A 23368-nucleotide genomic window follows, 5' to 3' on the forward strand; every position below is an offset into this window, starting at 1 on the left:
AAAAAAAATAATTACCTGGTGTGATGGTTTGAGGGCAGGGAAGTGAGGATCTGTGTAGTCTCTGGGGATCCTAAGGAAAGGAAAACCACCCGGAGTTTATTGGTGGAATGAGCCGGTTATAGGTCAGACTCCTAAATGCAGCTCAACTTTCACAAACCTTTCCTTTACCTGTACTTTTCATCCATGGCTGAGCAAGGGTGGATTCAATGCAGCTAACTGAGTCTAAGCTTGAGCCTAAGGAGCTGGGCTCAGTTTTAGGGCTACACAACTCCCCCACAACAAGGCTGACAGCAGCAAGTGCAGTATACCCAATATTGACTTTTATTCTCTATTAACATTTTCCCACTCCCATCTACCTCTTTTCACATAGTTTCCTCTGCATCCCTTTCACTCTCCAGTCCTTTTTTCTCATGCAGGCTCTGCCAAGTAGGTCTGCATCCTGTCTTGAGCAGAAATTTCATGTCAAGTCCTCAGTAACAGTAATCCAATGTTGTTGCATTAACTCCCACTGTGCTTGGCACAGAAGCATGCATTTGGTCCTAGAAGTCTCAGTTCAAAATTCTTGCAGATCCCCTTTCTGTTCCCATGATGGCTGGGCTGAGGCTGTGTATTGTGGGTCACCCTTCTGAACATAAATAAGTGAAAGGTTTCAGAGTCCTGTTATTTTCTTTCCTACACCAAAGCTTCAGCAGCATTGTAGTCCTTGAAGAGAGTGGGAAAACAAGCAGCCAAAGCGACAGGTTTACAATTTGCCAAACCTGCACCATGAGACCCTCGGGTTCAGTTAGTTCTTATGCCGACAGCAGCAAGTGATGGAGAGAGATCCAGTACCATCGCTGTGCTGCAAACCCCAGTTTCCACTGAGGTGGCCATTGGAATTCTATTCTACAATGATGAAATAATGAAAAATGAAAACAGAGGCAGGAAATAAATCCAGATCTATTACTGTGTGAAAACTGCCAGGGAAATGGCAGAAGATCCATTTTCTGTACCGGGTAAAGTTGCTGGTGGACTCCTGCTGCACAAGGAGCTCTGTGTACAGATGTGTGAAACCGCTCACCAAAGCCTCGACAGCAGCTGTGGTGGATCTATATACAAATGACCATAAGGATCAGTGACTTAAAATAACTGAACAACCATTTAATTAATGAGATTTTTGTAATTCTTGTGATTTTACAGCCGGAGCCTTGATATCAATGGCACAGCACATCAAGTGATACAGTATGAGACTTCTCGGTGGACCCGATAGGCTGTCTGGGCATCTCTTGCTCTATAAGAGCAATAATCGAGTGCATGTATTAATGCAAATGTTTCATTTTCTTTGCTGACAGCATTTGCAGCACAGCATCCAGGGACACTGTGAAACAAGCTGTGCCACCCTAGACCTTGGGGCTTTTCCGTCTGCCCAAATCCAGGATTTATAGATGTTTTGTTCCACTCAGAAGCACTGTTGGTGTCTCCAACAAAGAGCCAGCTGGCTGGCAAGAAGGACTCTTGATGGTTTTTGTTTGTTTTTGTGTTTTTTATAAAGCCATCATGTATCCTTAACCTGAACTCCTGCATGCAAGATATTTTGATTGAGCAGCAAGAGGTGTTGGCCAGTTCTGCAGGTAACTTGAGCAGCCAAAAGAAGAGTTGAAAAAACACACAAAAAAAAGCTAAAAAATTTTTGAAATTTCCTGTTTCAGAGCCTAAACTATGCTCTAACTTCTGGGCTCCATCCTCTACACCAGCCCACGGTCAGTAACAGGACATCGGACAATAAAAGTCCCTGGCTCTGATCCTGCTTGGCAATTCCTTTGGATTCATGCAGCTGCATTTTATGTTTGTGCCCACCTGAGTGTCTTCACCTAGTTGTTTTTGGCATCATTTTTGCTCCTGGATTTAGCAATGTTTTTTATCTCCTCCTCAAGCATCTTGTTTCTCTTCTCCAAGTCCTCCCGTGAACGCTCCATGTTCATCAGCTTCAGCTCCAGTTCCTCAGACTTCTTCTTCTCCCTCTCAATGTCCTGGTTCAGCCTCACCACTTTGGCCCAGACTTCATAGTTTTCCTTCTCAAGGCTGAAAAGAGAAACAAAGTAGAAAAGGATTGGGCCCCAGAAGAGCGCTGGGAATTCATCATTTGGCTCTCAGGGAGTCTGACCTCCATGCCAGTAAGCAGTAAAGCGAGACAGAGGTGATCTGACCACCTGACCACCAACGGCTACATCAGATAATGCAATAAATCAATACATGCGATATATAATAATATGCTAACAGTATGTGAGGCTATAGTAACAATGATGGCTTCAACCATCTGATGCTGTAATAATACTGTTACTAATTCTGGATAGTAAAATGGTACAATATTGTACTAATAACAATAATTATGATGACATAAATATTGCAGAAATATTGTATACAGTGGTGTAAAAAGAACTATAGAGTATCAGCATTGCAATAACATACTAACATTAACAACTATGTCATGAGAGTACAGCACATGAGCATTGAATTTTAGATACTATACTGTAAGACTGTATTTCACCATTAGTCATTGCTGTTATATACTGTATGGGTAAATAATCCTGTGCAACACTGCTGCTGTAATAATATCAGCTGAAGACTTCATACCCTCCCCAAGGCAGCATACTGCAGCACATTACCTTTTAATTTGTTCCTCGTAGTCATTTTTTTGTGCCTCCATTTCTTTCTCCAGCTTCAGGATCATGTTTTGCAGAAACTCCTTGCTCTCTGGAGCAGGCTGGGAGACCTCAGCAGGGCTGCTGGCAGGACTGGACGGCTCCTTTGACTGGTGGCTGGGACTAGGGCAGGGTTGGAATTCCTTATCAGAGCTGCTGCTCGCAGGGATGGGGCTGGAGCTGCTGCCTTCTCCACTTTCTGCTGGAGAGGTAGGCACGTTGTCGTAAGTTGAAGCCCGGTGAAGATCGAGCAGCTTGAAAAGATCATGGGATAATGTTCTCTTATGTCCTTCAGAGGGTATGGAGCACATGCTGCTCCCTGGGGAGCCTTTCCAAAAGTCACTGGCAAATATGTCATTTTTGTCATTGTTGCCTTTCTCCCCCGGAGAAGCAGCTGTCAGGAAAGATTTCCTGTTAGGTAAAGTTTGGGTTCTTTTCCTTGATTGTGCTTTCCACAGTCCCAGTGTATCTTTGGAGGGTTGCATGCCGTTATCTTCACTGGGTGCACTTGAGCTGACAGCCAGTCTGGGAGCACTGCTGGCATTCAGGTTGTCTCTCTGAAAAATAGAGCAGTGGCATTAGGACAGCCTCATCCTGTTTTGTGGGCAGTGACTGCTGAGACCGCAATATTCACAAATGATGTTTTAACGTGCGAACAGGAATGGGCACAAGTTTTCCATAAAAATTTACTTCTATCAGCAGGTTGAGGGAAGTGATTCTCCCCTTCTACTCTGCTCTCCTCCCGTATTTCATCCAGTACAAAAGAGACATGGACCTATTGGAATGGGTACAGAGGAGAGCCACAAGGACCATCAGAGGGCTGGAGCCCCTCTCCTATGAAGAGAGCCTGAGGGATTTGGGGTTGTTCATCCCAGAGAAGAGAAGGCTCCGGGGAGACCTTATAGCAGCCTTCCAGTACATAAAGGGGGCTTATAGGAAAGCTGGGGAAGAACTCTTTGCCAAGGAAGTGTAGTGATGGAAGAAGGGGTAATGGCTTTAAACTAAAAATGAGGATAGGTTTAGATTAGATAAGGAAGAAATTTGTCACTGAGAGGGCAGTGAGGCACCAGAACAGGTTATCCAGAGAAGCTGTGGATGCCCCATCCCTGGAGGTGCTCAAGGCCAGGCTGGATGGGGCTTCAGGCAACCTGCTCTAGTGGTAGGTGTCCCTGCCCACAGCAAGGGGTTTGGAACTAGATCAGCTTTAAGGTACCTTCCAATCCAAACCGGTCTGTGATTCTGTGATTCCACGATTCATTGATACTATTATTCTGAGTTGCACCGTGTTTTCCATTATGAAGAGCTTTCTGCAGAAATTATTTCTTTCTGAGAAAAGCCTTTAGCCATCAATGTTTTCACTTTATCAGCATGAACAGAAAAGGCTTCATCTATTCTTCCTTTTAGCTAAAAGATGTTAGCTAAAAAAATCATTCTTTCCAGAACAGTAAGTTTTCCACAGGAATGAACTTGTTTTCCAGGAAAGAACTTGTATTACCAGGGATGACAGTTACAGTTCTTTACCCTATTAATAGCAAGCACTCTTAGTGGGTTGCTGACCCATTAGATCCCATATTCATTAGTCAGCCATTTATTGCATTCATGTTTTATTCCCCAAAATTCTACCCTTACCGTTTGCCTTTGGATCAAGCTGTCTGCCCTGGACACCGTGGTGTCCTCTGCAGCATCCCAGCCCACGGAGCTGCGCGGGATGGGAGCTTTCTTGTCATTTTGTTGGGTCGGTGGGGAGGGCAGCACATCCTTGGATGGGGGAAAGAGGTCTGCATGGTCACTGATCATCACAGTCATCACTTTCTGGATCTGCAGAGTGCCTGGAAGAAGTCAGGGACACATTAGCAGCAAACCCAGTGTTACAGGTTTCTTTTCACCCACAGCTGTGTTTTCTGGTTGGTCTTTCTGGTGTCCAGAATGGATATGCACATAGAAATGCAGGTGAGCACAAGGAGCATGATCATAAAACCAAATAAAGGGAGGGAATTTTATGTCACACCAAAACAGTTGAGAGTCTGCTCAGCTGCACCAAAACACAAATTGTGCTGCTTTGGCTCAAGAAGCAAACTAAGAGAATCAGTCATACCAACAGGTATATGAATGTCTGGAAAATTTGCATGTGATGTCCAGTATCATTATCATCCTGCCTGTAAATCAGAGCAGTCTTTGGCCTCAAAATACTTCTTTTAGTTTGGCTACATCAGTCCATGCCCACATGATGAGAGTATGGCTAAATAAGCAGTAATTTCTTTGAGCTTCCTTTGTTTCTCTAAGAAGAATTTCACACCTCCCTGCTCTAAGCAAAAGAAAGGTGACTTCAGCAAATTCCTGAATTGTTTGAAATCTATGGGGAAAACAGTGCAACTAATAACTAAAAATCTATGGGGAAAGTAGTGCAACTAATAGTGCAAAAGGGTTTTTGACACCACAAGCACATTTATAGCCTAACTAGTCCTTAGCTTTACCTTGTAGTACTTACTGTACCCAGGCACGTGTCTGGCTTATAACCAGGGGTCTACCTTAGAAATTTTTTTAATTTTAAGTTTGTGGATGCAACTGAGTGCTTCAATATATCAGGTGCTCCTATGCCAATTATTCCAGGAGTCCCTGTTACCTCTCATAATAGTTGCAGGGTCCTCTATCTTGGGTCTGATGAGGTTCACTCCAATCACTGTTGCCAGGTTATCCACACTCATCTTGTTGACGCTAGAGTTCAGCTGTATTTCATGTAGAAACCTGCCAGAATCCAAGGGCAAACATTTCCAGTCAGAAAAGAAAGACTCTGCAAAAAAGTCTTAGATATCCACTGGGATAAAATCCTGAATTAATCTCTCCTCTTCCTCTAAATCCCAAGGACAGGACAAGCATACAGGTGATTTATAGCTGCATGCTGGAGCTGGGTCTAATTTGTGCCAGTAGGAAAACCACCATGTGATGATATGCACACCCTCAAAAAATGCAAACAGTAGAGGGGAAAAAAGTCTAATATTTAATAACAAGAGAGAAATCACACCTCACCCGGGGCCAGGCTGGGTGAAACCTGACTATTTCACTGTGCAAGGCTTTGTCTAAAAACAACTACACCTGATTTTTATTCTCAGGGGTTCATAAGTAAGTTTGAGGTTTACAGGGTATGCATTTCCCCTCAGACATCACTGAGGTGTTTATCCCCATGTCTGAAACTCTCCCTTAACAAAAGTCAGGCGGGGAAACAATGCACAGTTTGGAAGAGAGAGGTCTCACTTGAGGAATCAGCCTCAATTTGGGATGATATTTCTCCTCACCAACACCAAATCTGAGCTCTTTATACCTTATGCAAAGGACTGACCTGCAGATATAGCTGAGGAGATTGTAGTTGTCTCTGGGAAGGAGGGACAGTTGCTCCAGAAGTTCCTGATGACCCTAAATGCAAGTTAAGGAATAGCTCTGTAAAGATTCACAGGTGTACAAGGATTTAAGAGAGGCTCTTTGTTGCTCCAGCCATCCCTGTACAGTCTCACCTGGCATTTGCTTGCCTTGGAAGAGAAATCGTGGCAACGACATTTCTTTCGGTGACCCAGCACAGATACTGTGACACATTTGTACACTGCTCAGCAGGAAGAGGCAGCCCACTGCCCTGCACCGCTGCTGCCTGGCAGCGAAGGAAGGCACAGGTCTCCTCCAGCCCAGCAGTGAGTGCTGAGCACCTGGGAAAATGCCTAATGGCCTCCCATTTCTTGTATAGGAACATTTAGTATATGTTTAACCCCAAATATCCTGAATTGAAACAAGCTACAAGAAACATTTACCCTTGAAATACAGGGCTGAGCACGGCAGTTCACAGACCTCAATTGACTGGGGATGGTACCCATCTTATTTTCCTGTGAACAGGATTCCTGAGCATCTTCTCGCAGCACGGGTGGCTTCTTTTCCACCAAAACACAACGTTAGGAAGAGACAGCTCCCATCTGCTTCTCACCCCTGCAGTCCTCTCCCAGACCCCCACTTCTGTCCTTGCTCTCGCCTGTAGCCCTCTGCCAGCTCCACTCTCAGCTCAGGCCAACGGCAGCTGCAGGAGGTACCATTTCCTTTCTCTGTTGGTTTTCACACTTGCTCTCTGCTGCAAGGGCCAAATGAAAAGTGCTGTGGAGTAGCTCTTAGATCTGCATTTGAAATTTAAGATTTAAAATTGATAAGCCCATGTTCCCAAGTTGGGAAATTCCACTGGTTTGGGGAGATTTTGTCTTTTTCATTTTTTTTTTCAGGTTTCCAAGCTCAGTAATTACACAGCTAATAATGCACAGCTAAATATGCACTCTGCAACTCCAGCTCACAAGTGCAGCTCATTTTAAGGCCAGAAGGAGAGAAACAAATGCAGCTCTCTACCTTTCTCTCATCCACATCCAGCGCCTGGCCGCACAGCAGGAAGTCCTCATACTGTATCCAGGGCACAACCGGCTCGGGGAGCTCCCGCAGGTAGAGCTTGAGCAGGGAGGCCACGGTGTGCACATCCGTGTCCCTGTGAGAGCCACACACATCAAAATCAGACCAAGACAGTGAAAAAAACCTACCCTGCCCCAGGAGCAGGGGACTGTATTTAAGCTCTGTGTATAGATGCAGGAGGCAGAGAACTATCAATACAGAAGCCAAAGCAAGCTGGGGGAGACTCACAGGGCACCCCAAGCTGGGGAATGGCCCCAGGTGGCAGGAAAATAAATGCTTGGTGGAGATTTTTTTTTCCCCCAGTGTTCATACCCGGGCTGAGCCTTCCCAGCCTGCGTTTGACTCACAAGGGTTTGCATGCAAACACCGTCTGGTGTTCACATGCTTGGCAGGCGCTCCCCGCTCTGCACGGAGCTGGCGAAGCTTGCCTGGGGTTTGTAAGATTGACAGCAATTACTGAAGATGTTCTGCTGGGCCAGATGTTTGCAGCTTTGCATACCATGTAGTTTACATTATGTCAAAAGGACACTGTCAAGATCGTAAGCCTCTAATTTGACCTACCTTGAAGTTGCTAAACTGTTATAAACTTCTAGCAAAAATCCCCCAGGTCATTTATTTTTAGGATTGTTTGGGGTTTTTAAAATCCTATGATTTTTTTTAACAAACCCACATACTCATGGCATAATTTTTTCAGAGCTGTATTTTTGTAGGGCCTACATATATATACCATTAGGCATCCTTGATGCCTGGGCTGCACCAGGAGTTTTCTAACTCTCCCCACCCAGTTGTGCCATGCTTGTGCATGCAAATGTGCCTGTGCAAACCCAAACTGGCTGCAAAGCCAGTATCTTGCAGCATTCACATTAATGGAAACCCTTTTGTTGGCCTTCCTAACTCCCACCACTACTACAGAAACGTTTTGTTTGAAGTGCACGGGGGCTGTGATCACCCTGTCGTACCAAAATGATATTCATCCCAAGCCCTGCAGCACAGGGTTAACATGGCAGGGTGCTGGGAGAAGTGCCAACCTCTCTTGCCATGCCCTGCTGCAAAACACAGTTCTGCAAAAAAAATAAAAGCTTCACCTTCCTATGACCCCCGTACAGGTTGCAACAGGACTCAGGCACACACAGAAAAAAAGAAATATTCAGCTGCAAAAACAAGGGCTGGGTTGGTTACACTTACAAAGCAGACATGGCTCTGCCTTGCACAGCACACGGATTATATGGGTAAAAGTGCTGTTTTTTTCCTAACAGAGCTGCATAAACCAGGGTAAAAACAGAAAAAATTTTGTGACTAGGGACAGGTGCACAGAGATATGGCCCCTGTCCTCTGCTTAGGCAAACTCCTCACAAAAAAGGAGGGGGGTGCCTGTTGTTGGGTGCCCTGCTCTTTGCCAGCTGACCCAGAGATGGACTCCCTGCTGTCACCAGCATAAAGCGGGGATTGAAGCCCTGCAGCAACCACACGGGTGAGTGGGGAACACAGGGCAATACCTCCTACAACCATGGACAAAAGCACGTGGTAGGGTCTGGCTTGGAGGAGGGAAACCCCCTTAGAGACAATGAGGCAGTGCAGGGACAGCGGGTCTGTGAGCAATCAAGGGACAGCTTTATGAAGAGATGCACCAGGGCTGGCTGTTTGTGGGTGGGTTTTTTCTTCTTCTTTTTCCCCTTCTTCTTTGCATAGGGTATGATAGGGATAGCAACAGCAAACACCTCTCCTCAGAGCCTCCCTGAGACCTACAGGCAGCGATGGGCAGCTCTCTTGGCTTTAGGGGGTTTGCTCTTTCTTCTTAGCCATGTAGAGGAAGGGAGTCAGGAGGGATCAGCCTTCACAACAGCCAAAATCTCTCTCTCATTTCTGCATGGTGTCACAGGGAAAAGCAACGGGAGAAAAATGTGCCACTGGGTTGGCAGGGAAAGAAATGACTTCTCCTATGAGCTATAGGGTCTTCCCTGAACAATTGTTTACTTGCTCTGCTTTCAAACCTCTGTCCTGGGCTATGTGGGCTCTTCCCTTTGTCTCCTTTCCTGGCTGGTCCTGGGAATGCTACTGTGGGGGGACTGAGTGTCCCTAAACTCCTCCTCAAAGATTTCCATAAATCTCTTATCACAATCCTGCTTTTTGAGGTGTCTGCTGAACCCTCTGTCTGTGCTGAGCCCCTCTGGAGGGTCCAAGTTTCCACCAGGGCATTGTTGGGCTCTTGCAAAGGGGTTAGGCTGCTGTTCCCCAGTTATTAGGGTGCATTAGACCTAGCTGAGTAGAAGAGGAAGGATCCAGCATTACCGGTCAAATGATGGCCTTTCGCCGGCGTCAAAGGTGTCCCTGAGCTGTTTCACGAGGTTGTCCTGGCCAGGGAGGCGGAAGATGCCCTCCTCATTCACGCCATGCTCCCGGATAAAGTCAGCACACTTCTCCACCAGGATGGGCACCTGGTGCTGCCCGAATTTCTGCTCATAGGCCATGGTCTCCGCCAAGCGTTGGCCAAACACCGCTAGGAAAAGGACATTGGAGTTAAAGGAGCCCAACAGCTTTGCTAAAGGTGAGTTACCCACTGCCATGCATCAGGTGCAGAGGCGACAGCAGCACCTGCTTTTCTTTCTAACAGTGAGGAGCTGCAAAAGTAGTGCAAGCTGACAGAAGGGAACAGAATTTCTTCCAAAGAAATAATAGCAAAATGAAACCTCCTCCAAATAATTACATTCTCAAAATGATTAAAAGCAAGCCATGACCATTGATTTTTTTTTCTTATTTTACACCATGCCACTTGCCTTCCTCAAAGCAGGGTGCTGACAGAGAGGCACGAACAGCAAAAAGGCTGGTGCATGGAGGGAAAGTGAGCACATTGTGCAAACCTGGAGGATGTACAAAGCCCAGGAAACCACTAGGAACTAAGAAGAGGAGTCTGGCAGAGATGTGGGGCTAGAAATCCTACTGATTTCACTGCTTTCCTTCCCCCTCCCCTCTCTCCTCACCCTCTCAGAACTCCCCTGTGCAAAGAAAAGCAGTGTTTACAGCAGGTGGTACCTTTTCTTCGGAGCAAGGGCTTTTTCCTCCCAAACTCGCAGCAAAAGAGCTCAAAGGTGGGAAGGCAGCAGCCTGCATCCCAGCTCTTCCTCCTCGGAGCCTGAGGCATGGTAACAGCACAGGAATCCCAACTCAAACTGGCTCTGGGGTAATGGCAAAGGGTCTTATGGTCCTCTACCATATTTTTCCCATGGCAGTGCCTGTGGTGTGTTCACCTCATGCTCTGAAGGCTGAAATAATCCTGGTGGATCTTCCAGACCAGGAAAATTCAAGTAAACACCCTCATCTGGAACCACAAAGCTTGTCTGCACCTGCCCAGTAGTGGGGGTTTTTCATTTATATGAGACTTACTTATGATTTTAAATAATGTATATAAATTTGTCAATTGTGTACAATAAAAGCATATGACTTCTAAAATTTGTTTGTTTGTTTGTTTGTTTTGCCCTCTGTTGTGGTAGCTGATTTTGAATTGCTCATTTAAATGCAAGCTGGCAGAGTGGCTGGTTTTAGGAAACCTCCCTGTACCAACACGATGCCCACCCAGAAGGTGGCTGTCATTGCAGGGTGGTGGCCAGCCCTGCAGAACTGCTCCTGGACCCAAGATTTTGGAGCTGTTTTTGATGCTGCTTCACACTTTGCAGCTGCTTGGCATGTTGGTGTGTAGCAAGCTCACAAATGGCTGGCTCACGCAGGGCGGCTTCCAGGTGAGCTCCTGCCAAAACCTCTGCTGTGCAGGGCGTTGTTTTAAAAGCACACATTGTATTGGCTTGCACTGAAGCCAAAAACCTACAGCGTGAAGTTTCAGTGTCTGTTCATCTCTATATCAACATGAAGTGCAGCTCTGTAGAGCCTGACTCCTCTGCTATCCTCAGTGCTCTCTGTACTACTGTAAATTCACATTTTCCGTTATATAAGATCACTTTATCAGGCTAGAAGAAGTGTCAGCCTCCGAAGTTTAAGCAAGGATCAGATGTGGAGTTGGTATGAAGTATTAAAGGCAGAGGGGCAACATCCTGAACATTTCTGGCTCAGGCCATCCTAATTTCAGATGAGTAAAGCTGCCTTCCCTGGAGCACAGCACATTTCAGTTTAGAGGCAGAAAACATTTGGATTGCAAATGAAAATAGCATCCAAACTTCTATTCAAGCGGGAGCTTCAGGAGGTCAGAGCTGCTTGTTGCTCGTCTTATACAGCTGCAGCACAGGACACAACCGTTATCAAAATGATGTAAATCATTGCATCCCAGGGTCCTGAAGGAATTACCTGATGTAGTTGCCAAGCCTCTCTCCATCACATTTGAAAAGTCCTGGCAGTCAGGTGAAGTCCCTGGTGACTGGAAAATGGGAAACATCACTCCCATTTTTAAAAAGTGTAGAAAAGAGGGGCAATCCCGGACACGAGCATATACTGGGAGAAGAACTTATTGAGGGGAGAAGAACTTATTGAGAGTAGCCCTGCAGAAAACGACTTGGGGATTCTGATGGATGAAAAGCTCAACATGAGTCGGCAGCGTGTGCCCAGAAGGCCAACTGTATCCTGGGCTGTGTTAAAAAAGGAATGGCCAGCAGGTCAAAGGAGGTGATTGTCCCCCTCTGCTCTGACCTTGTGAGGCCCCTTTGGAGTACTGTGTCCAGGTCTGGAGCCCCCAGCACAAGAAGGATGTGAAGCTGTTAGAGTAGGTCTGGAGGAGGGCTACAAAGATGATCAAGGGGCTGGAGCACCTCTCCTATGAAGAAAGGCTGAGAGAGCTGGGGCTGTTCAATCTGGAGAAGGCTCTGGGGTGACCTCATCACAGCCTTTCAATATTTAAAGGGGTCTTATAAAAAAGATGGAGAAGACTCTTTACTCTGGTAGATAATGACAGGAGAAAGGGGAAGGGATTTAAACTAAAAGAGGGGAGATTCAGATTAGAGGTTATAAGGAAATTTTTCACTCAGATGGTGGCGAGGCACTGGAACAGGTTTCGCAGAGAGGTTATGGATGCCCCATCCCTGGAGGTGTTCGAGACTAGGTTAGATGAGGTCCTGAGCAACCTGATCTAGTGGGTGGTGTCCCTGCCCACAGCAGGGGGGTTGGAACTAAATGATCTTTCAGTTCCCTTCCAACTCAAGCCATTCTATGATTCTAAATAGTCAAGGTGAAGCACAGAGAGGAGGAGGAGAAGCTCAGGACAACCATCTCTTTTGCAAAAGTGCTAATGGGGCTCTCAGCCCTGCTTTGTCTGGTGGATATTGCTTATCATCCATAGGAAAAGTCTGGATAATTCATCCTTATAGGAAGCTGGGGTAGTTCATCTGTATAGGAAAAGTGGCTGGAGCAAGCTTAGCTGCTTCCTTTGTGGGGATCGCCCACCGTGGCAAATTGAAGCTGTGCTCCTCTCCAATCAGTTCATGTTTTATCCCTCTGTGACCACAACCTAGTAGTGGCACAAACAAGTGTCCAAGGGTCTGGAAGCGAGGACCCCATCAGCACAAGCCTTGCTTGCACATGGAGTGGGCAATCGTGTCTGAGGCAGAGTTTGCAGAGAAAAATGGGGGAAGGAGGGCTAAGCAGAATGAGAAAAGCTGGGGGAAAAGCAAAGAAGGAAAATGAAAGATGAGATTTTTTTTCAGTGCCTTTCCCTGACACGTTGAATAGGAGTTGTCCTCAGGATCGACACTTTCTGAAGTCAATAGGTCAATGAGGAAGTTCCCCAAAGAGGTTGAAAGGAGACTGGAAATCTTCATTCACTCTTGACTGCCATTTGCTTAACTCTGCCTGTGTTTGCGGCAGACCATGAGGTCCAGCCTCGAGGAAGGCCTCCAAGGCATTACAAGTTAGAGTTGCTGCTCCACTTTCCATTTTCATGGATTTATGAGACCAGCTTTGAAATTCTTGCACAGAAGCAACACGGAGCATGAGACACTATGAAAACATCCCTCAGAGAGCTGTTGCCATTCCCCTTTACCTCCTGACGCTGAGCCCAGCACCCGTCGGATGGATTTAACCCACTCCTCCATCTCGGACTGGGAAGTGGCCATGAGCACGCAGGTGTCCTGCCCTGCCCGGTTCAGATCTCCAGAGATCCCTGCAAAAAGCATTTATAGGCAATGTATAGCGAGGATTGGACAGAAAAAAAGACAACTTGGTGGTTTCTTTGCTAAAGGTTTCTGGCTCCCAGTTTCCCCAGTAATATCTGTTTGGCTGTGAAAGGAAGCAGTGCTCTTATGTTTCACCCTCACTGAAGCTTTACAAGAAGGGAATAGAAAATGCTTAATGTTATGGCTGGGAAGGCTTCTCAGCATGGGACATCCTGACGCATAAATTTTGAAAGGACAACATCAGCATTCATATGCAATGCTGGGGAGGCATTGAAAAGAAATTGGAGTAAAAAGGCAAGCAAAATGACTTGCCCAAGTGATTTTGGGTGAACAGTCCATCCCAAAAGCAGGCAACAAAGTAGAGTGAAGCATCCTCACCTGGGATGATTTCGAAGATAAATTTCCCTCCTTCCTCTGAGTTGCCAGCTACCTCCTTTATGGTGCTTCCCTGGAGAGACAGGCAGCCCTAGGACCAAGCAGAGCAGAAGCTGAAAATACCCATGGCCCATCTCTGTGAGGCTGACACTGCTTTGTGTCAGCCCTGAGCATCAAAGTCCCTTTGAAACAGATTGCAGGAACTCAGTTTCTCATTACAATTTCTCTCTTGGCAAATATATATATATATATATATATCTCACATAAGTACTATAGAATCATAGAATTACAGAACAGCTTGGGTTGGAAGGGACCTCAAAGATCATCTAGTTACAACCCCCCTGCCATAGGCAGGGACGCCACCCACTAGATCAGGTTGCCCAGGGCCTCATCCAGCCTGGTCCTGAACACCTCCAAGGATGGGGCATCCACAACCTCTCTGGGCAACCTGTGCCAGTGCCTTGCCACCATCTGAGTGAAGAATTTCCTCCTAACATCTAATCTAAATTTCTACTCTTTTAGTTTAAAGGCATTCCCCCTTGTCATATTATTATCTGCCCAAGCAAAAAGTTGCTCTGCACCTTTTTTATAAGACCCCTTTAAATACGGATAGGCTGCAATGAGGTCTCCTTGGAGCCTTCTCTTCTTCAGGCTGAACATTCCCAGCTCTCTCAGTCTTTCTTCATAAGAGAGGAGCTAAAAAGGACTTCAAGCAATAATTCTTAAATGCCCATTTTTCTGATGAAGTGATCCTCAGAATGAGAAAACTGCTTATGTCCCTCTTTCTTTTTTTCTTCCTTTCTTGTGTTTTTTAACCCCAGTTGTAAGTAGAGGAGGAAAATGCAAAGGAGAAGGAACATGGCAATACACCAGAGCATTCTCTTCCCACTGCACTGGAGCAGTAAAACTGTTCATTTAACACAGTGTCACTTAAAACCAAAATCCAAACCAAAAAGTTTACAGGAGAGGAGTGGAGTGCTGGAAAAGAAGAAAACGGAGAAAAAGAGGGGGAGAAATAAATAAATAAAAAGGCAGAAAACAGCCATTTCTTGTGGTCTGTCTTTCCCCAAATTGACCTGTCCGAGCTGGGTGGCTCGGTCCCCGGGGGCAGGGATGGGTGGGGAGCAGCTGAGGCACATGGGGACAGTGGGTGCGTGAGTCAGCATGGAGGGCTCCTGGCCGGAAGCAGGGCCACGCCACAGAAGTGGGGTTTCTCAGTAATTTCAGCCTCCTGAAAGCCACCGAGCTCCATGGGCAGTGGGGATCTGGGTGTCAGCGCTCCAACAGCCTGAACTGCAGCTGCATCGAGCTAAATTGTTGGTGGGGTCAGCAGGGCGTGAAATGAGCCAGGACGGTGGCAAGGGCTGCCGAAAGTGCCATGAATAGCAATAAGCTTCACTGCAGCGCTTTCTGTTTCTACAACCCCATTTACAGCTAGGGAAACAGTTCCTCCCCATCACCCCCAAAAGAGAAGAGAGACAGAAATAGGATATGTGCCCCATTGCCTCAGCCCCGTGCTTTCACACCCAGGATCTGACGATTGCCTGCCCCCTGTGAGCTTTTGTCAGCTTGGGATTATTTTTGCTATCAGTAACAACTCCTACAGAGAATGGCTTTTCCGGCAAAGGGGAGGGTCTTTCCCTGAAAACTCTCAAAACAAGGAAAAGATGGTGGAAATTCAAATAAATAAAGTTACAGCGTGGAGAAAATGGTTGAAAACCTGAAAAGTGATCCATATAAATTGAGACAAGAAGCTGATGTCCTCCCAGCCAGAGTGCTCCCACACCTTCCTTCCCTGAGCAGCAGTTTGTGCAGGCCCAGCCCCAGCAGGGTCTGCAAGCATTGTGTGGATTTAAGTGCACGGACAAAGAACCTTGCTGGGACATCTCATTTCTGTTACCACCCCAAGGCAGAAAACCTCTTAAAAACCCTACTCCAGACCTATCCCCAACTGTTTCCCCCCAGCAAAGCAGTGGAAAGCAGCAGGCTGAGGACCTGCGAAGCTGGCGGCCTTCATCCTACCTGCGGCTTGACATCATCCTCATCCTTGTAGTAGTAGAGCTGCTGGCCCTTGAGCACGAAGTACCGCTGCTGCCAGTTCTTGACAATGGAGCGCTGCTTTTTCAGCCAGCCGATCTTCAGGGGCCGCTCCAGCGGGTTGGGGGAGCCTGGCCGGACACCTGCTGCCTCGCCGCTCATCACGCTCTTGGAGCGGGCTGCCAGGGGAGAGAGGGACGGGCTGGTGAGGATGCAGGGGGCCCGGCCACCCCAGACCCCTCCGCAGGGCTGACCGAGCTGCAATGGCGAAAGCGGCTCTCTGCCCCTCTGCCTGCACCAAGCAAACTGGCTATCGAGTTTTAAAGGAAGTGGCTGCAGTATCTGTCAGTGTGTGCTTCCTTTTTCCTGCGTGGGAGTAATTGTTTTGCAAGCGAGAAGAAAATCATTAGCTTTTTTTTTTTTTTTTAAGTGGGAGTGTGGTTTTTTGTTTGTTTGTTTGTTTGTTTGTTTGGTTTTTATCCCCACCCCAAACAGCCTGCAGCAGCAATAGCAAAATGACCCAGCCAGGTTTAAAAAAATAATGAAAACTGTTTGGAAAATAGAGTTTTGCTTTGGAAGAGCATTGCCTGACGTTGCCAAAGGGGCTGACCTGCAAGGATACTGGAAAGTGTCAAGGAGGAGAAAATTGCTGGTATGGATTTACCAGCAGGGCAGAGAGGTGTCCCCGGTCTCGCATTGCACAGATGCTTCCCATTGGTAACACTGATCTGTACCAGGGACCAGCATGTGGCCTCATGGCACCTCCAAATGCTTCTGTGATAGTAAATGCCTTGGGTGGAATCATTTCCAGAAGGGATGCTTTGGTTTTTGCCTCTGGACCAGGCACTGCAGGACCCCAGTGCCAACCCAGCTGGGTAGGGTGAGCATTTATGGGTGTGGGGTAAAACTAATTTGTGACTACAGGGGAATTCAACTTTGCTAGTCTCTGCACATGGTGATTTCCAGATATCCGCCCTGCTAGAAATGATGACACGTGGCCAAGTCCTGCAGTGCAGGATTTGGACAGTGGAGACTGGGCTGCAAAGGTGGCGTTGTGCAGCACCACGGGGGTAAGCCACAGCCGTCCCATAGCTCTGACGCCCAGTGCCCACTTTTCCCCCGAGTCAGTTGGTGGAGCAGAGAGCTGCAAAAACTGCATTAGCTGTGAATGTTGGGAATTTGTTGACCTTGTTCAAAGGATAAGCTTAAAAAAGTGAAAAATTAAATATTATGGCCTTGTGATGCTTGGGACCAGTGCATCTTGCATCTACACAGACACCCACGGGGAGCATGGACCTGCGAAATGTTTTGCATTTATCACTGCACGGTTAGCAATTGCTTCAGAGGTGCTGCAGTTTGGGACCATTCCTAGATTCCCCTTCCAAATCGCCCAGAGCAAGAAACCCCACTGCATTTTGCCTTCGTCCTTTGGAGCCCAGCACGGGCAGGACGCTCTGAGCTCACCGGCCCACTGAAACCACCACAGCATTGCAAATCCTTTTCTAAAAAATGATGGTGAATCCAAAAATCATCCTTCAAAGCATGGTAAGGATGCTGCTTACATCTCATCTTCATCTTCTGACGTGAGATGTCCCCTGCAGAGGATGTGGTTGTGAGCAAGGACCTGCGAAAGGGATTTGCCAGCCTGCTGCCCTGAAAAATCCTGCTCCTGGGGACTGCCCCGCCGCAGCAACCAAACGGCTCCTCCACACTGCTCCTCCAGCTGCAGGCAGCTTCTTTGCTCTTTGCCAAAACATCTGCATCACTCAAATTTCATAAATATGAACACAATTCTCAGCAAACTGCTTACAAGCAGCATCGCTCCTCCTCCTAAATCCTATTCTTTCATGTTGTGTAGCTGATGCTGGCTCCACAGGGGAATGGTCCACAGGGCTGGAGTGCAGGCTGCCAGGTGCCTGCCTCTCGCGAGCGCTTTGCTCTTTGCTCTGCAGAAACCACAGCCCATCACACTGGCAAGAATCCTGAGTGAGACAACTCCACATCAGCCCCAATCTGCAGAAAGCAGTGCTCTCGTGAGCTGATGGCACTCAGATCACCTCCCAGAATTTTGCTTTCTGTTTCCTATCTGATCACAGCACCTCAGCTTCCCTTCAGTGAAACAGAGATGCTGATGCTACGTTTAATAAGCACCAACGTCAGCAGAATGAAGAGTCTGTACATAGCACCACTGAGGCTTAACCCCAAACAAAAATGTTGCAAAGCAACTGGCGGGGTCCGTGCTTGCACCCGAGGGGGTGGGAATCCAGGATGCAGTTGTGTCAGGATTGGTCCCAACCAGGGTGTCTCCATCCACCAGCTCCGTGTTCATCTTCCACTAAGAGATCAGCCCAGCAGCTTTGATATTCCAGTGGCCCAGGGCTTGCAAGGAGAAATTGTGTCTTTTACAAAAAAGGCAACATTTTATTATCTTTTATCAGTGATATTGTCCTCCCCCTCAGCCCATCACCACTGCATCAGGGCTCTGCATCGTGTAAAGGGAGTGACCTAGCCAGCACTGCTACGCAGACATTCCTCCTGCTTTCAGTCCTGAGCTTAAATTGCCCAGTCCTTGCTGGAAATACGGTTTGTTCTCCCTGTTTGCAGACATTCCCATGTTTTCCCTGGCGCATGAAGAATGGTGTGGTACATTTGGGTCCCCTTTACTTTAGCATCAGCACTCCCAAAATGCTATATTCAAGGTGCAACCACATATGGCTTAGCTGTGATCACACGCTCACATGTGCACGATACACACAGATGTTTTTTCCCTCTGCATGAGAGAGCTCTCCCTGTACTTTGGGCTAACTTAAGGCCAAATCAGCAGTTTGCAGGATCTTTCACACCTGTCACGTGATCCCTCCCTAGCAGCCATCCCCACTTCAGAGCCATGCACTGGGAGCTGCTGCGGGGATCTTGCCTTTGCAGACAGTGATGCTATTTTTTGCCTGGTGGAAAGTTTTCTGTGTTCACAAAACCAGAACTACCGAGGCTGAGGCTACCTCCCTGACCACTTTTCCAAGTTTCTACCTTCTGTGGCCAGTGCAACACCCAGCTCACATGCTGAAAATTTCGTGCAGGACTGGGGTGAGGCTTTTTCCCTGACTTCCCTCAGGTTGTCCCACCACTTGCAATCTCCCTTGGGTGCAGCCCTTCACCCGCGCATCCCTGCTGTGTTTGCAGGGCAGGAAAGAGCCCCTAAAAGCAAACACGGTGCCCCCTGAAGCATTTCCTGTGGTAACCACCTCTGTAGTTGAATATTTCCTCCAAAACATCCTTGCTCCTCCTCCAGCTCTGGGGACTGGCCGCAGTGGGGTGCCTGCATCCTGCTGGCTGCTCCCAGAGAGCAGGAGCCCTGCTGAAGTGTGACAAATTGCATCGGGTGCTACTGCAGTGCCCACACAGCCACCAGTCCCTGCTCCAAATCCTTTTCTCGTGCACACAACCTCCCTGCCATCCCTCTTGAAGGATGTTGGGTATGGACAATTAAAAAACAGCAAATGTTCTCCAATAGGTTTTGCAATGACAGCTGCACATGTAGTTTTCTGTTTCATGGAAATAAATAGCTTTGTGTTTGTCTCAACGCGAGGAAGCACGCAGGAGCCAGCAAGCTGTCCCTGGGTTCTCAAAAGCCTCTTGTGCCATGGCCACAGCTAAGGACATGTAGAGGGAAGTACCAGAAACTGGGAGGATCCAGCAAAAGCAATGGTGACTAATATGAGATTATTTTCCACAAGTGAGTCACGTCCCTGCAGACAGCAGTGGCTGGCCCCATGGGCTAGACACCCTGAAGCATGATAAGAGTCTCTGCAAAGAGCGGCACCTGCAGCTCAGGTCCCTGCACACACACACACATCACAGCCTGGGGGCATGCTGCACGCCACAAAAAAGATATCATTGCAAGTGAATTTTCTACTGAAAAGCAATTCCTGATAACGACATGGGTTCAAGCCTGTGTGACATCTCTGCCATATCTCCTTGTGGGCAGCCAGCAGGCTCAGCATCCCCTGACCCTTTATTTTTTGAGATACCAATTGAATTTACACAATGCTCTACAGGAAAAAAAAAAAAAAAGAAAAAGAAAAAGAAAAGAAAAAGAGCCAATTGTCCTAAGAACGGGCAATGCAGAAATCCAGGATGCTTCTGTGATGTTGGGGGGGGGGGGCACCACTGTTCTGCAAGCCAACAAGTGCACACCATGGCACCATTTTGTCCAGCTGCAACTCCCGGGGCCCTATCCTGCACACCACCGAGCTTGGCCACAGCAGCAGCCACTGGGACCAGCACTGCTTCGTCTGGAGCTTTCTGTAAAGCAATGGCTGGGCAGCCCCAGCCAAAGTGGCTCTGGATAAAAGTCCCAACGGCCTTTGCAAGAAAATGTGGCCAGGACAACACCACAAGCTGATGTGAGGTGCAGGGAGGAAGAGCTCAGCACTGCGGAGACCTGCTCAGTTAAATCCCTCCGTGGTCAGGAGAAATCCCTCCACCAACACTTGCCTTGACTGTTTTGGCACCGGTGCCAGCACCGCCAGGGACCTTTGTTTTGGTGCATGCAGAGGGCTGGGCTCATGCGCCCCTTCCTCAGATGCTGCATCCTTGCCCCCCAAACCCCTCCCTGGCCACTTGACGCGAAGCAGGTCGTATTTTGGCCCCAGAGCCTGTTGCAGGGACCCCTCACTCCTTCCCAAGGATGCATCTAAGTAGCTGTCATGCTGGAGATGGATCCCAGAGTGGACAGGAACCATGTAAAACCTGGGCAGGGTCAGGAAACCAGGCAGCAAAGCCACCACCACGGCACAGAGCCTAGCGCGGGCGTCAGAGGGCTCTTCACTGCTGGTGAGAGGAAACCAGTGACGTTGGGGTGGGCGAAGAAACCTGAGCAAGAGCAAGATTGCTTCCTCCAGCCTACACCTCTCTGTCTGCGCTCCACCTCCTCCAAGGCTTGCTCAGCAAAATGAGACCCTGTAGTTTAAATCCCCTCAAAACCTGGAGTTTGGATTTGCAACACTGTCGCCCTGTCCCCAACCCCACTGGGCCACCCCACGGCTCCAGTCCCCGGAGCCCCGGCCACGCTCATGCAGCATCCCTGTGGCAGCTTTGCAAATAATTTCTTACAAATCATTTGCAAACCATCTGCTGTCTCGAAAGCAGCAGCCTGGGCCAGGTCCCCCTACCAAGGCCCGAAAGGTTTTGGGGTATGGGCCGCAGCTGGAATCACTGCTGGGCTCAGCCATGGGCACCCTGCAGATCCCAGCTCTGAAAGGCTGAAGCAGGAACAGAAGGGCATAAAGAAGCGGTCACAGTACCTATTTTCGTAGCATCCATTTTCAGGTTGAAATCCCAGTTCCGCGGCAGCTTGAGGGACATTTTGGATCAGAAAGAGCTTATTTTTGTTTTTCGAGGGGGCACACTTAGGAGACGGGCTGAAGTGGAGCTTGGGTAGCCCCACGGGGATCCTGCGCCTGGGGTGCGATTCCCCCCACGAAGAACAAGAGCTCGGCGAGGGTTGATTTGCCAACGTACTTCCTCCTCCCTCATCTGCGAGCGGCTGCGAGCAACCCCATAAAAGTCCTTTCCTGCTCTGCTCTCCTGTAAAGCTCTTGTCTTGCTTCCCCAACACCGCGGAGGCAACAGCGCCTTTTTTGCTCCACTTTTTGCTCCCCCGCTTTGCGTGGGGATGCAGCAGTGTGGCCCCAGCCTGCACCAAAAGGCTGGGGCCGCTCTCGGCACACTGCTCATTGCATTTGAGGAAGTGGGTGTCCTCGGCACCGTGGGCGCACTAGAAAAGCGCTTGCCGAAGGGCATGGCCCAGCGTGGGGTTTCAGGAAATGTTTTGCTCGGCAGCAAAGCGAAGCTGACACGGCCAAACACTACAGGACAGCATCCACAAATGTCCAAACACGTCCATGAGTGCAGAGCCCAGGAGACATGGGCAGCTTTTTGCTTGTTGAAGAATGGTCCCCCAAAGTGGTTTAGGGTTTTTGCAACAGTGGCACAATCAAAATTGGGTGAAATGGGGCTGCTGTTGGAGGAAAGGCTGTGGGTACAAGCAGAAGTGCAGCTCAGCTGCCCAACGAGAGTCAGGGGACCTGGACACAGACCACACTCACAGCAGCAGGAATATTGCATCCTCTGCCATTTAAAGCTGTATTCCCAGGAGACAAACAGCTGCATGTCTGCAAAGCCACCTGTAATGCAATGCGAGTGAGATGCAGGACAAATACAAGGAAGGGCTGTTGCATTCACCAACACTCAAATGGAGCAAAAAGGCATCTAAGGTGGCTGCAGGACAGGGCGATGTGCCCCAAAGGGCTAAGGGGGCTCCAGCCTCCATCTCCCCCCCCCCCCATGGGGAAAGCCTGGGCCCTGCAGAAAGGGAAGTTACTCCAAGTAGAAGCAGAAATGGTGGCCTGGGGAGCCAAGGGCGAAAGAGGATGCAGCCGCCGGTTCCTGTTCTGAGTCGCAGCCCTGCCGTCACGCCCAGGATGCACCAAGCTCCTTGCAACGGCAGCATTTATTTTACTGCCATAGCGTAAATTCAGGCTGTGCCTCTGAAGGAAGGAGCCGGACCTGGCCCCCACTGCCCAATTTCACAGCCAGATTGGGCTAGTTTGGATTAATTGCAGCTGAAGAGATGAATTTGCAGCTGTGAGCAGCAGCTGGACCCAGCTCAGCGAGCCCCAGCTCACGTCTTCCACAGCTAAAAGCACGGAAAGCAGCGCTATCGCAACGAGAAGCTCGGCACATACCGAGCCTGAACTAGATTAACCCTGATAGTCTGCTTCAGACCAAGCTGCCTGCATTAACCCTGTTTCTGCCGTACTTTGAGCAGATGGCCCTGAATTTAGGATAATTTTTCCTCCTCTTCATAGTATCAGCAGAAAGCAATTTAGGGAGTCATGCACTAGATCCCTTTTTTTTTTTTTTCCCCCTCATTTCAACCTCTTTTTTTTTGTTGTTGTTTTGTTTTTTTTTTTGGGGCTCACACCCAGCCGCCTTTCCCCACCTGCCCGTGTGAACAGGATGTCATGCTGCACCTTCCCCTCCTCCAGAAAGTAAACAGCAAGCGTTTTAGCCCCAAACTACAACTCAGACCAATGCCATGTGCCTACACTGCAGCAGCTCAGCCCCCTCCAGCACCCCACAGCACTCCAGCACCCACAGAGCCATCCCAGCTGCCACCCGCTTGGTCCCATCAAGTACCAGGACTATGCCTCTGGGTTTGGGAATGAATGCACATCTACAGGATTTGGGTTTTTTCTTTAGAAATTACACCAGGCAGCCTATTCCTGGGCTGAATGCTCCTGGAGAACTTAGGGCAAATCTCAACCTATGTTGTTATTTTGTTTTACATCCCTCTTCTATCAGGATCTCCTGGAAAACACATCTGGACGGCGGGTTGCATGGCTGCAACAGACCTGCTTGTGGCAAAGGCAGCCTTGGTTTGAGACTTTCTGCCCTGGTGGGTATGGAGCACAGTGCTAGCACCAGGATTTACACCGGGATTTTGCTCTTTTGGATGCTTGATTCAATGAAATTGGCACAGGATGAGGAGAAACAAAGGGGATCTTCAGATGAACAGCTGAAACGCAGGCAGCGATGACGCTGGCCACAGAGGCTGTCAGATGACATGGCTGACTCACGGCAAAGTGTGGGCATGCGCTGCCCTGCCTGCCAGCCAGCCCAGGAAAACCCGCGTTGCAGCAAGAAAACTCATTCAGTGGCAGAAGAATAAGG

At 48.4% G+C, this 23368-nt stretch overlaps 1 protein-coding gene across 2 annotated transcripts; it reads right to left on the reverse strand.

Annotated features, from left to right (window-relative positions):
• Nucleotides 1-298: 298 nt before the first annotated feature.
• On the reverse strand, nt 299-22200 carry ARHGAP25 (Rho GTPase activating protein 25). Of its 2 annotated transcripts, none has more exons than XM_013199239.3 (11): nt 20938-22200; nt 15620-15813; nt 13601-13688; nt 13090-13209; nt 9402-9609; nt 7056-7188; nt 6019-6092; nt 5305-5426; nt 4311-4510; nt 2646-3238; nt 299-2061 (listed from the first exon to the last, which is right to left on the reverse strand). In XM_013199239.3, exons 1-11 carry the CDS (start codon nt 20996-20998, stop codon nt 1851-1853), a joined length of 2004 nt encoding a protein of 667 aa, XP_013054693.3. In that variant the 5' UTR covers nt 20999-22200; the 3' UTR covers nt 299-1850. The 2 variants fall into 2 exon arrangements, with proteins under 2 accessions (XP_013054693.3, XP_066839597.1); XM_066983496.1 differs by lacking the exon at nt 20938-22200 and adding an exon at nt 15889-20872.
• Between the last annotated feature and the right edge of the window lie 1168 nt (nt 22201-23368).

This window comes from Anser cygnoides, chromosome 26 (genome assembly GCF_040182565.1).
Source record: "Anser cygnoides isolate HZ-2024a breed goose chromosome 26, Taihu_goose_T2T_genome, whole genome shotgun sequence".
NCBI classification, from domain to species: domain Eukaryota; kingdom Metazoa; phylum Chordata; class Aves; order Anseriformes; family Anatidae; genus Anser; species Anser cygnoides.